General features: G+C 36.9%; 1 protein-coding gene across 2 annotated transcripts in view; it reads right to left on the bottom strand.

Moving 5' to 3' along the window:
- Window positions 1–14,685, bottom strand: part of Fyb2 (FYN binding protein 2) — a 140,535-nt gene that overhangs the window by 32,455 nt on the left and 93,395 nt on the right. For both annotated transcript variants that reach the window (XM_087214481.1, XM_087214480.1), the window contains exons 12-15: window positions 12,903–12,972; window positions 11,758–11,856; window positions 11,222–11,250; window positions 9,332–9,392 (exon numbers count right to left, since the gene is read on the bottom strand). In XM_087214481.1, coding sequence (XP_087070607.1) covers window positions 9,332–9,392; window positions 11,222–11,250; window positions 11,758–11,856; window positions 12,903–12,972 — 259 coding nt within the window. The remainder of the gene's footprint in view (window positions 1–9,331; window positions 9,393–11,221; window positions 11,251–11,757; window positions 11,857–12,902; window positions 12,973–14,685) is intronic.

The following is a 14,685-nucleotide window of genomic DNA, read 5'->3' as shown; positions in this document are numbered from 1 at the left end:
CCTTTAATGTACAATGGTACCTTGGTTCACAAACTTAATTCTTTCCAAGATTCTGGGGAAGATGGCCCCATTTGTGTTCATTACCAGATGTGGAGTTCAGGAACAGAAACAAAATTTTGCTGAATGCTTCTGTTGCAAACCACATTGTTCACAAACAGAAGCATTCATGAACCAAGGTATTGCTGTATTCCTAAAGTTTAATAAAGAAGGTAATGAAACAGAGCTAGATAACATGGTTATAGAAAGTTAGTACTGATGGATGTAAGTATGTATGATTCCAAATTCTGTTCTCTTTCACTGTACCTATTCCAAAATATTTTTCCTAAGTCATTGATGGGCAAAAAAGGACCCCCCTTTATCACCTACCTGTATCTCTGTGGTACTGACACACCTGAACACTCAGTAATTCTTCATTGGGCAAATTATAAACAGAGACATTATGTCAGAGGAATTTGAGATTTTAAAGGGCATTATATCATGATTCCCTTCAGATTATGGTCACAAGCATCCAACAGGATGCTAATTAAGGACCTAGCACTTTCCAGCATTGAAGATGGAGCATAGGGAAGCCGTTCAGTAGCCCTCTAGGACTTGTTTAGAGAACTGTAGTCCCTTTCTTCCCAGCTTCTGTTACCTTTGGAGCCTATAAAAAGGAGCTCAGCCTCTATTATCTACCTGTTCCACATTCACTCATTTTCTCTCCACTTTAATAAGGCTCCCAGAAAGTGGTATATAGACATACCACATATCCAGAGATACTTATCCTAAGCTCAGCACCATGTCAGGTACACTGCAAGGATTCTGTATGTACTTGTGCATAAAATTGGTTGGAAAGAGCTATAATTATAAGAAGGAATAGGCATGGGAAAGCTCTGGTTTGGTTATTTTCACTGATTAGAAAGCCGAATCACTTGAGTAATTAAATACAGTAAAACTTTGGATTATGAATAACTGGTTCATTGAGTGTTCCACAAGATGAGCAAATACTTGTAAAAAGACAGACTCCCTCACTTTTTGGATCACTCTAGCAGTACTTTAATCAAGAGCAGTAACTTGCTATCAAGTAGTACATGATGCTGAATGTCACATGATCACACCTGAGCCAACGGTTCTTCTATCTGTCCCCCTTAACCACCCCCCTCATGGGATTGTGGGTGGTAAGTCTCCCAACAGCAAGAGGTTATGGAGATTGTGTCTACAGAGGAGGAGGAAGAGAAAAAGACTCCCTCATTTTAAATGACATTAGGGAGATGTGTAAAATGTGGAAAACGGTGCAGAATTGTATAGAAAAGCACCACCTGAATAAGGCTGTAGCAGTGAAAATGATGGGTCTGTTTAACAATGCAATGTCACATTTCCATGAAATCCTCAAAAGGAGGCAAAAGCAAGTCTCATTGGATAGGTCCTTGTGAAAGTTACATGGAAAGAAAAAGATCCCACTGAGCTAATAAATAGATAGCAGTGATTCTGTTAGCTGAGACCAGAACTACAAGCAAAGTGTGTGTTGAGGGGAATGCTAGTATCAGCTCCCAGTATTCCAAAAGATTGAACCTTGCATTCCAGGCAAAGTAGGAGTTAAGATAGTGTCACTGTGGCTCTTTTTTTAAAAGCCAAATTCAATTACTTGGTATTTATACAGAATGCAGTGAGAGTACAGAAAAGAATTAAAAATGTATATTAGAATTGTTATGTATTTGTATATTAAGATACATGTAAATTTAAAAATTCATGCTAAGAGAATACTAAAAGCAAGGACAGATGAGTATATTATGAGTATGTTATATAAGATGAACTATAAAGAGCATTACTAGAAGATACATAAATGGATCAGAAGCCTAATTACTTGTGTTCAAATTTTAGTTCTACCTGTTCTATGCTCTTGGGTGAGTAGCTTAACAACTGTTTTCTCAGTCTCTCTTCTGTAAGTATATAATATCAATCCCACAGAAATGTTGAGAAGATTTAATGAGTTTATACACATCAAATGTATAAAACACTGCCTGACCCATATAAAAGCCATTATTTTGTTATTAGTAGTATAAGGGATATAGATCACTATAACAGAAATACTTATCTCACTAGAAGATATTTACATTTTTATATGCAACTAATAAAAGAGCCCCAGAATAGAAGCAAAATAAAAATGGTAAAACCTCTGAAACTGATAAATCTACCATCCTTGTATGAGATTCCAATTTATTTCTCTGAATTATTGATAGATCACACACCTAAACATTCACAAATATATAGATTTGAACAAGAGAATTGACATGTTTTATTTAAAGGATAAACACTGCAATTAAATAAATCATTTTTCTAGAGCATGCATGGAATATTTATAAAAACAGACCATATACCAGGCATGAATTACATCTCAGCACAGGTATCAATTACTTTGTCAGACCACAGTACAGTTAAGATAGAAATGACCACTGGAATAGAATAGGGAACCTGGGAATGGACTTTCAGATATAACAACATAGTGTTAAAGATCAATGAGCAATATAAGAGAATATGCAGTAAATCATGCACAGACATTTTTTTACATGTGGAAGAAAATGTAACTGGATCTCAACTGTAGATATGAAAGTTTAGGTAGAACTGAGAATTAAGTGTAAAAGACAAAACTACAAAACTTTTGAAACAAAATAGGATATCATTGGTAGTTTTCTGTAAGAGATGTAAAAAGCAACTGTCAGAAAGGGAAAGTTGATAAGTTCAAATACTTTAAACTGAAGAAATTTTGTTATTCATTGGAAAACTAGAAAAGAAATTGAAAATACAAATCACAGTGTGAGAAAATAGTTCTGGTAAAATGCATAAAATTGGCAAATGAATTACATTTTGAATAATTAGGAGGAAGGGTGGGGATTTAGCTCAGTGGTTCCGCCGCCTGCCTTGCAAGCACAAGGACCCGAGTTTGATCCCCAGTACCAAAAAAATAATAATAATTAGAAGGAGATCCAAGGTGGCTGAATAGAGGAGGAGTCACATCTGAGAGACTCAGAGAAGATCAACTAAAAACCCATGTAACTGGAAGAGAGGGAAGGACATATAACCTGCTACAGAAAATCAATTTGAAAGAAGATACTTGTAGATCAAACAAAACAGCCAAACAGGAGTTAAAAAGAGAAGAAGCATCTGCCAGGGCCCACACCCTTGTCCACCCTAGAAACAGCTGTCTTGAGAACTTCCCAAATAGCCAGAGGGAACCAAAGAGCACTGCAGAGACTAGCCTCCCAGGATAGAGTCGGTATATGGGCCCCTTCACTCCATCATTCCCTCTCCAAATACTGAGGAAGCTGCAACCCTCCAGCATCCTTACTAGTGTCCACCAAGGATGGAAAGTTCCCTCCCTCCCTACCTGACCCCGGGCACCAAGGAGACCACTGAATGGCGACCACTGAGTCCACTCATGCCAAAGACACCACCAGGCACCTTAAGTTGGTCCCACAGCAACTAGGACTTCCAGCTAGCATACAGTTAATGCCAGTCCTATTTGTGCCTGGCACCTCCAGATGGCTTGAGTCCCCTCCCAGTAGCCACTGCCCCACAACCACCCCTAGACCTGCCAGAGACTCGGTCTGACATTCTGTACCAGTCCTGGGCTGCCTGGGTCTCCATGGGGAGTCCTAGTCCTGTGTAAGTCTTCACCTGGTGCCTCAGACCTGTTGGAGCCTCCACTCCACACCAATTCCCACCCCCCCTCCACTGTGCATTAGTCTCCATCCGGCACTTCATCATGGTCCTTGGCAGAGTGTGCACCCAGCACACTTGGCCAGTCCAATGCCCACTGGAGTCTGCCTGGCTCTCAACTGGTTAAGATCTGCTTGATGTTCCCAGTACCCTAGTTTGGAGTTTTATCACCCATTCTCTTGTACTCAAAATATTGGACTAGGACTTCCTTTTCTCTCTGTTGCAATTTGTTTTCTTAGTATTTTTTCTCTAATTTCTATTCTTCATGATTTTTCTAGTTGTTTTTCTGTTACTGTTATCTAAAATGACTAATTTTCTTTTACTCCTTAATGGGATCTTTTATTTCAATTTTACCACCTTACCATCTATTTCTTAATTTGTCAAATTCTGTATTTTTCATGCTCCCATTCCCATACCTCTGTCCTTGCTAGTATAATCATTAACCCTTTTGAATCAGTAGATAGTTAATTATGTCTTGCTACAGTTTAACACCGTTCTATTGTCAATGGAGGTAAAATTGCTCTATTGAGCATTTACTGTATATCAGTATCTGGTTTGTCTTAAGAGTTTGTACTTTAACTATAGATCTCACTTTTATGGTGAAATGTGGTACAGTGTTAGTTCTTAGGGTTTGTCATTATCCAGTTTGTATTTTATGCTATTGTTGTGGATGATATTACTACTTTAGCCAAGGTGATATAGGTGTTGCTATCAATTGGTTTTCTCTGTATGTCAAATATCTAGATTGCCTGGGGGTCATAAAAATATTGCAGTCTAGTCCCAAAGAACTGGATACTGGGCCAAATAGGCTACAAACTCTCCTTTTCAATAAACAGAGGTGGTTGAGTCCTGGGAGAGAGCCAAAGGTTGATAACTAGCTACACCCAGAGGACATCTCTGAAAAGTAGACATTGCTTAAAAAGGTCTCCATATTAGCAGTAAAGCTACCCACCATATGCAATCTGCAATCAGCACACACACACAAAAATAGAAAATGAGAAAGCAAGGAAGCAAAATGCCTCCAAAAGCTCCTAATTTCCCCAAAGCAAATCCAGGAAACACTAAGGGAAAAGAAAAGCCACACAGCTGATCTGAAATGGCAGCAGTGGAGTTAACAAAACAGATGCAGAGGCAAAATTCAAAGGCAAAACAGGCAGATTTCAAGCAGTGATAATTGAGGAAATAATGATCCTAATAAATGATCAGTGAGTCTAGAGAAGATATAAAAAACCTAGAAGAACTAAAGAAAGAGATCCAAGCCATGAATGCCCAGCATAGAAAAGAATTGGAATCTATAAAATGACATAGAACCGCACAAAGACATATCACAGTCAAGGTTCCAAAAATCGAACACAAGAATAGAATCTTGAAAGCTTTTAGAGAAAAGAAACACATCACCTATAAAGGAAACCCATCAGAATTACAGCACACATCTCAACACAAACCCTAAAGTCCAAGAAAGCCTGTAGTGAAGTGTTTCAAACCCTAAACCAACGTCCAGTCCAGATTGATGTATCTTTCAAAATTGATGGAGAAATAAGATACTTCCATGATAAAAAGCACCTGAAGAAATTCATGACCACTGAACCAGTATTCCAAAAAATTCTCAAGAATATCCTAGAATGAGACAATGAAAACAACCATGCCAAAAAGCCCAATAGAATGAACCCACCAGGAAAAGTGAACAATTAACCAGCAGGGAGAGAAAGGGAACCAAAGCCAGGAAAATAATGTAACGACAAGGATGTCAATACTTATCCGTTATAACCATCTATGTAAATGGTCTCCATTCACCAATCAAAAGACACACATTAGCAGAATGGATCAAAAAAACAAGATCCAACAATATGCTGCAAACAGAAACATTTAACCTAAAAAGAAACTTACAGACTGAAAGTCAAAGGATGGAAAACAATATTCCATGCAACAGAAACCCAGGAAAAAGCAAGAATAGCTATCCTAATTTCAGACAAAGTGGATTTCAAGCCAAGACTGAGCAGAAAACAAAGGTCATTACATCCTCATTAAGGGAACAATTCAACAGGAAGATATAACAATTGTAACTATATATGCATCAAATAGCACACCCAACTTCACAAAACAAACACTAATGGACATGAAAAATCAGATAAGCACTAATGCAGTTTTAATGAGGGACTTCAGTACTTCACTGTCACAAATGGGAAGATCAATTAGACAAAAAATCAAAAAAAGAAATTTCAGAGTTGAATCAAACCTTTGAAAAAAATGGACTTAATGGGTAACTACAGAGTGTTCCATCCAACAACAGAATGCACTACTCAGAATACACTACTCAGCAGCACATGGTACTTTCTGCAAAATACATCACACACCAGCCCATAGAACACACTAAAATAAATGCAAAGGAATAGAAATTTGCATGTTATCAGACAATAGCACAGTGAAACTAGAAATCAACAGCAAAAGACACCACAAAATTATGCAAAAACGTGGAAATTAAGTAATACCCTCTTGAATAATCAATGGTTCACAGATGAAATTAAAGAAGTTGGCAGTTCATTCAATCAAATGATAATGTCAGTACAATATATGGGAACCTAGGAGATACAAAGAAGTCCTAAAAGGAAGTTTACAGCAGTGAATTTCCATATCAGAAAAACAGAACAAGTTCAAATAAATAACCTAATGATGCCCTTCAGTGTTCTAGAAAAACAAGAACAATCCAAACCCAAAGCTAGTATGAGGAAAGAAATTGTAAAGATCAGAACAGAAATTAATACAATTGATATCAAAAGTAATACACAGGATCAATCAAGAATTGACTCTTTGAAAGATTAAATAAAATAGACAAATCCTTAGCCAACTTTATCAAAATAAGGAAAGACCCAAATCCATCCAATTAGAAATGGAAAGGGATAAATCACAATGGAGTCTGTAGAAATCGAGAAGATCATTGGTAATTACTTTGAGAAACTGTACTCTAATAAAATGGAAAATTCAGAAGAATGGACAGATTTGTAGATACCTATGAACTACCAAAGCTGAATCAAAAAGATACAAAAGTCCTGAATAATGCAATATCAGTCTATGAAATTAAAAAATAATAAAAACTACCAACTATGAAAGTTCCAGGTCCCAGTGGATTCACTGCCAAATTCTACAAGAATTTTAGAGACGATCTAATGTCAATACTCCTCAAACTATTTAATGAAATCGAAAGAGAATCATTACTCCCAAAGTCATTCCTGGAAGCAAGCATTACCCTGATATCAAAACCAGAAAAGGACCCAACCAAAAAAGAGAACTACAAGCCAATCTCCTTAATGAACATAGATGCAAAAATTGTCAGTAATGTATTGGCAAACAGAATATAGCAAATCATCAAGAAGATTATATACCATGAACAAGTAGGATTCATTCCAGGGATGTAGGGATGATTCAAGATACACAAATGAATAAATGTAATACACCGTGTTAACAGAAGCAAGAACCAAAACCACATGATCATTTCAATAGATGCTGAAAAAGCATTTGACAAATCCAACATCCATTCAAGATAAAAAAAAAAAAACCCTGAAGAAAATTGGAATAGAAAGTTTTTATCTTAATCTTATGTAAGCCATCTATGACAAACCAATGGGCAACATCATACTAACTGGAGAAAAACTGAAAGCTATCCTTCTAAAATCAACATCAAGACAAGGATGTTTACTATCACCATTCCTGTTCAATACAGCTCTTGAAACATTAGCCAGAGCAATTGGACAACTGAAAGAAACAAAAGGAATATGGATAGGAAAAAAAGAAGTTAAATCATCATTATTTGCTAATGACCTTCCACACAGAAGATCCCCAAAACTCCACCAAAAGATTCCTAGAATTATAACCAAATTCAGTGGTGTGGTGGGATACAAAGTCAATACTCAAAAATCAATGGCATTCCTGTACATCAATAACAAACTCAGCAAGAGAGAAGTTAGGGAAACAACACCTTTCACAATAGCATAAGAAACGTGAAATACTTAAGAATTAACCTAACCAAGGAAGTGAAAGACCTCTGCATGAAAACTATACAACTCAGAATAAGGAGATTGTAAAGGATATCAGAAAATGGAAAGATAACCCCTGTTCCTGGATAGGCAAAAACCAATATAGTAAAAACAGCCATACTTCCAAAACTGTTATATACATTTAATGTAATCTCGATCAAAATACCAATAGCATTCCTCACAGAAGAGAAAACAATTCTAAAATTTTTATGGAACCAGAAGAGACCTAGACTAGCAAAAGCAATTCTGGGCCGGTAGTATAGGTTAAGAAGTTGCCAGCGGCTGGATCCTAAATGAATCTCATGTCTTCCTAAGCATTGTGGACTTCATCCTTAGAGTGATAGATAGCCACTACAGAGTTTTAGGCTGGTGGGTCACGGGGTTTTTGGCATGCTCATAATTGCTCAGGAAAGTGAATGGAAATGGAGGTAAAATGGTCATTTGGGAAGTCGCTTCAGTAATTCAGCTGAGAAACAACAAAGGCCTAAACGGTGGCTGTGCAGTGGGGAAGGAGCAGTGGGAATGGCTTGAGTGTTACTGTGGGGAGCAGTGGGGTGTGCTCGGCAGAAGAGGAGGCCAATGCCTAGAGTTTTGACTTGGGCAACTGTGTTGACTGAAACACTAACAGAGAGATGAGAAGGGTTGAGATTTGAATGGGAAGGATTGACATCCTCCATTAAGATGGACATCTCAAGCTTCAGATAGTTATCCTGTAGGCTTAGTGAAGCTCTGACCTCAAAATGTAGATTTTTATATCATTGCCTTAATGATTATAATTGAGCCCTGGGTATAGATGAGAGAATTCAGGAAGCACATATAATGGACCAGAAGAGAATGAATGGTTAGAGGAAATCTCAGGAACACATAGTATTTAAGATATGAGTGGTAGAATTAGACTTTACACACACACTTAGGAAAAGCAAGCAAGAAGATGGATAAGAAGTGATAACATGGAAACCTAGGGAAAATATTTTTCCTTCAGAGGATGACAGAATCAAAATTTTAAGATGTTATAAAGAAGCCAAGTAAGATATTCAAAAGTAGCCACTGGATTTAACAGAGGAGTTATCAGTGACTACCAAAAACAAGTTTACTAACATAATGGGAACAGAAATCTAATTTCAGTGAGCAAAGAAAGATGAATTGAAGATAAGCTGGGGTGACCTTTACTTTTAGCCCTTTAGTTGAGAGGAAAAGGACAGAGTAGGTAGAAATGGGACAATGAGTCTAAGGATGGTTTCTCTTTTTTCTCTTAAGAGTTTATAGTTATTTCGTTCCTGAAAACAGAGCTTCTGTCAAATAGTCCTCACTTTCTTGCATGTTGCCTCCTCCCGCAAAGGAGATTATTAAAGAAATGTGCTGAAATGAGTTTCAAGTCTCTAGGTTCAAAGATAAACAACAACATGTTCCAAAGCTCCCTTGCCCTTCGGATCACTACCGCTGTTGATCATTGGTGTTATTCATCAAGTCCGTTTGTGCTGGATGAAGTATCCTCTTTTCATTCAGTCTTCAAGGGTCTGGAGAGAACCCTCTCCGACCATATTTAACAGAGCATCAGGAAATGGGTCAAATAGCAGCAAGGACAGTATGGTAAATTAACTTACTTAGATTTTCTCTCACTTGTGGTGACATCATCATAGATGATAACTTCCTGAGACCTAAGTTCTAGGATCAAGATGGGATCAAAACAATCCATTATTAGGTATGTTTTATACTATGGCTGGCTTTTCAAATTATACATTACTTAATTATTCAGATGAATCATCATGGCTGTTTTATCAAAATCATACTACACAGAGAGGCTGGAACAAAAAGGTTTTTTGGGGGAAGCAATTCAACTGATAGATTAAAAAAATTGATGCCCTAGTATGTTAAGCACATATGCGTGTTTATATCAATTTGATTTCATTGAGAGTTCAGAAAATATGAGTTGCTGAAAGAATCATTTTTAGACAAGTTCCCATCTTTCTGTAACTGGAAAAAAGATTTATACTGCTCGAATATGAAAAGGCTTTTCTTAATTCCCAGTAGGAAAGAAATTCATTAGGATAATAATGTTCAATTCCATGAGATCTTTTATTTTAAACCATTAGAAAACCCTTTATAATCATCTTGGATTAGATTCAATCTGCTTTAGTACATAATCATTTTTAGAGATTTTCAGTTTATAATATTCACCTGCCTTGACACTTCACATAGAACTTTGTGGTTTTTCAAGTGATTCACCATTTGAATGAATTTGAGACCTTTTGGCATAAGTATTCACAGTTCAGATTCAATTCATGATTATTCATGGCATCAATATTTTCTTCCATACCTTTAAATTTGGATGGAGGTACACACTGATATCCCTTATTTGAAATGCTCAGGAATAGAGGTTTCAGAATTCAGATCTTTTTGGGTTTTAGAATATTTGCATATATATAATGAGCTATCTTGGGAATGGGGCACAAATCTAAAGTAGAAATTTGTGTTTCATACACACCTCACACCGAGAGCCTAAAGGTAATTTTATACAATATTTGCACTGTGCCTGTGTTTTAACTACAACCTATCACATTTGGTCAGATGTGGAATCTTACACTTGTGACATCAGGTCAGGACTCAAAAAGTTTTGGATCTTAGAGCATTTTGAATTTTAGGATTTGGGATTAGGGTTGCTCAAACCCAAGTTTCTCTATGAAATAGAATAGGGGTGCATCCCTTAGAGTAAGAGGACATTCCTGTTTCAGTTAGTTGTTTGCTTTTTTTAATGCAGACCAAGGGTATGTTAAGAGTTTCAATTTTACCAGGTATATATAATCCTTGTCATTTACTTCTAAAAAGTCCTATTTGTGAAATATAATATACATTTGAATTGCTAAATCAGAATGAAATCAAAGTAGCTACATGACTAGAGCCCATAAAAACCAATGAATAACAACACTTGTTCCTCTTTTATGGACAAATTCAGCGTTCGCACATGTACTGAGAATATACTGTCAGACACTGGCTAATTTGTGCACTGTTGTTTTAATGGCAAAGCAAACAATATTTCAAAGACCTGTTCTTGGTTCAGTTACTGTGCAGGCTGCAACATGATCAGAATTCAATTTCGTATGTCTTAGTAAAGTGACCTGGCTATCCAATCCATGAAGAAGTATGTGGTATAATGCAAAATGTGTGAGTTTCATAGTCAAGAAGGTTGGATACAAATCCCAGATCACTTAAGTATGGATGTGGGTCCTAGAGCCTTTCTGAAAAGATATGACAGCATCTATTTCCCTGGGATTTTAAGAGGAAAGCAGCTCTTCCTGCATGTGGTAAGTGGTAGGATTTGAAAAAGCTTTCTTATCTTCCTCACAATAAAAGTACTCTTGTGTGAGAGATCCTTTTTGATTTTGATGGGCCTTTTTTTCAAATATGGAAACACGGGATTACCATTTCTTTTTCCCTGCCCCTCAATAGACTAATGTCCAAGTACCTTTAGTCACCAAGAAGTAAATGTCACTTACGTAAATCAGGCAGTGAAACTGAAAATGCCCTGTGGATTGACAAAAGACATGACAAGGTCAAGGACAAAGCCTCGTTCGGAAAAATTAGCTCCTACATTTCACATAACATAGTGATAGTTAGGTGTCCTAGTCCAGATGCTTCTATGCAAGGATGTTAAGCACACCTCCTTTAGCCTTGTTATGATCACATCCAACTTTCACCACTACCACCACCAAACCTATTCAAAATGTGCTTTGTTTATCCCCACTGACTGCCTGTACCCCATTTCCTAACAGCAAATCAGGATGTCCCCTAGCCTCAACCTTCTCCTTCCACAGAATCCTATTTCTGTCTGTTAACCTTCCAGAAGGCCAATTACATACATTCGATGTGTATACATATTGTGAGAGAGAATAACCCACTGGTGAATTGATGAAGACCCTCTGTAGACACTGCGCCTTGCCCATGTTGGTTCAGGCAAAGCGGGACTTTGTGTGTCTGTCAGCCTGGCCATATTACTGCCCTCCTGGACAGAGAGATAAAGAGAGACTTTTACCTTAAATTTTCTTTTGACTTGGTTGCCTTCATTTTAAATCTGTCCTTTTCTTTTTTGAAAAATTGCTGCAGTCTCTTGAGTGCTTCTTTTCCATCTAAACTAAAAGGAATCCGAGGATAAAATACATGGCATTTGAGATGGAAGCCTGTGGTATCAAAAAGGACCTGAGGCTTCATTCTCATTTTCAAAACATACCCCACTCAAGGAAGAGCAAGACAATGCCTTATCAACTACCATGCTTTTATTTAGATTTCAGAGCACACACTAATCAATCATGAAGGGAGAAATTACATTACACTACATTACATAGTTCATCTACTCTAACTAGTCTCAGCTTTTGCAGAATTTATGGAATAAATTCTTTCTTTCAGGGAAGATAATTTAGGAAAGCACAGATTACAATCTGTTAGTAATACATGGTAGGAATCACTGGCTCCTGAATTTCAAGTCACTGATTTTTAAATTCCCAAATACTAGGACAATGGTGGCACCTTGACTGCCCAGTTGATGATTAAAATTCTCCTAAATATCCTTTCCGGATATTGGGGTGGTAGGGAGGAGAGAAGAGAGTGATATACTCATCATCCCACCCAGTACATCTAGCTCAAGATTCCTTTTCTCTTCAACCCTTAAACGTCTCAGTTTTGATCATTGCTATACTTCCTTTCCAAAGTGTGTTCTGTAATTAAACTTAATGAATAATGTCCCCTTCAACAAAGATTGTTGACGTTACTAGATTATTAGATCACATTACCAGATTAACCAAACCTGAATCCCAGAGTTTGCTGTATTAACTTGTAAAGACAAAGATAAGTTATAATCACTGATTTGTTCATGGAAAGCAACCACAAATTGAAGCAAGTTTTTTTTTTTTTAATGTTACTTCTTATCTCCTAACACAATATCAAATGTCTCTATTCTGGGAAATTGACATTTTTTTCAAAAGAGAGAGCAATGTAATGTAAAATTTATCCTTTTAGTCACAATGTAGCAATTAGACTCAATTAGATTAGAATTGCTTATCACCACTTTCTCTATCAACCCTCCCAAAAGCACAGTGGTGTGTTAGGGGTTATTTCTTAAACCCTTGTCTTCTACAAACAGGAAACTTCATTAGCCAACAAAGCTAAGGAAGAAAAACTCACTCTATTGGGGAGGAATTGCTCTTTGTTTTGTAGACATCCTCATACATTTCTTCACTACTTTCTTCTGGAACTAAAGAGAAACCTATTTTATTCATTCAGATTAATAATTGACAAAAATGTTTGGATACCTACCAGATGCTAGGTACTTTGGTCTTTTTTTAGTTACATAGTTTTTATGGACACTTACACATGGTTTTATAGACATATGGCTAAAATCCTTAAACCTCTATACATAGAAACATAGAAATGAAAAGTAAGACTTGCTAGTACTTACTTTAAAATACTTAAACATCTATACATACATAGAAATGAAAAGTAAGACTTGCTAGTACTTGATTCTAAGTGTGCTCTGCTTTCACCAAACCTTTCACCCTCTCTCCTTTCCATGTTTAATATATAGCAATCAGAGTTTTCTAAGCAAGAGACATTGAGCTGAATGCTGGGAAAACAATGGAAAACGTGAAACACCTCGAATAATTTCTCCTTTCGTAGCACGACCTTATTCTAGCCCAACACATATGCTTAATAGTTACAGATATATGTTGATTCTGTCCTAGTAATGGACTCTAATGGAAAGAACATTGAATTAAAGGTCTAAATTTTAAGGTTTAAAACTTCATTTTGTTTGTTTTTTTGGTACCAGGGATTGAATTCAGGTGCTTGAGCTTGTGCAGCAGGTGGCGAAACCACTGAGCTAAATCCCTGGCCCCAAAACTTCACTTTTAAGTAAAACACATAATGAACATAAAGAGTCTATTTCTCTGTGCTTCAATATCCTTTTTATATGAGGAAGTTGGATTTAATGTTCTCTAAGATTGGTTCTCCATCTAAAATTCTGTGATTCTAAGGAGAAAATCAACTGGAATAACATTTCATTATTCTTCACTATTTTTTCTTTTGACAAATAAAAATTGTACATGTTCATGTATATACCGTGATGTTTTGATAATTGTATATATCGCAGAATGACAATCAAGCTAATATACCTATTACCTCATATGCTTCTATTTTTGTGGCAAGAACCTTTAACAATCTACTCCCAGCAGTTTCCAAGTATACAATATCTTGTTATTAAATGTAATGCGATTGTCATGATTACTGTATAGCAGATCTCTGGATATTATTCCTTCTGTCTAAAAGACATTTTGTATCATTTGATAAATACGTCCTCATTTTTAATTTGTTCATTCATTCTTTCATTCTCTGGATATATATTTAAAAGATTTTCACATGCACCTGGCATTATGCTAGGGGTGGGAGAAACAGTGAACATAAAGACGCTAATAATCTAGGAAGGAAGACAGTTATTAATCAAAGGGTCACATAAATGTAAACTTACAACTGTGGAAAGCACTAGGTAAGAGAGGCCTATTAGGTATGGTAAGATTGTATACCAAGGTGGGCTGACAGCTGAGATCCAAAAAGATGAGTCACGTAGGCAAGAGGGCCCAGAGAGGAAAGCATTCTCCAAAGACAGTGGCAACGCCAACACCCTCGGGGGAGCATGGCAATTATGGAAGCGGACAGAAGGTGGGCAGGATGAACGCCAAGGGGAAGACTGACTAGTCTGAGATGAGGCCTCATGGGCCAGCCACGTAAGGCCTCCGGGCTATGTTCATCCTAGACAGATTGGAAGCCTTGAAGGCGTTTTAAGTAGAAACATTCCTCTAATCAGACTCGCAGTGTAGAGATATGAAGAAGGAAGCAGTCTCACAGTTTCACTGCTTTTTACCACAAGAACGCACTTTAACAGAATCTTCACCTGCCCTGTTCTAACTGCATC

This window comes from Heterocephalus glaber, unplaced genomic scaffold, assembly GCF_053883595.1.
Source record: "Heterocephalus glaber isolate CG9 unplaced genomic scaffold, H.glaber_assembly_v1.0 deba00001447, whole genome shotgun sequence".
Taxonomy (NCBI): Eukaryota; Metazoa; Chordata; class Mammalia; order Rodentia; family Bathyergidae; genus Heterocephalus; species Heterocephalus glaber.
The sequence above is the reverse complement of the archived record's forward strand: the minus strand, read 5'-3'. Positions and strand labels throughout refer to the sequence as shown.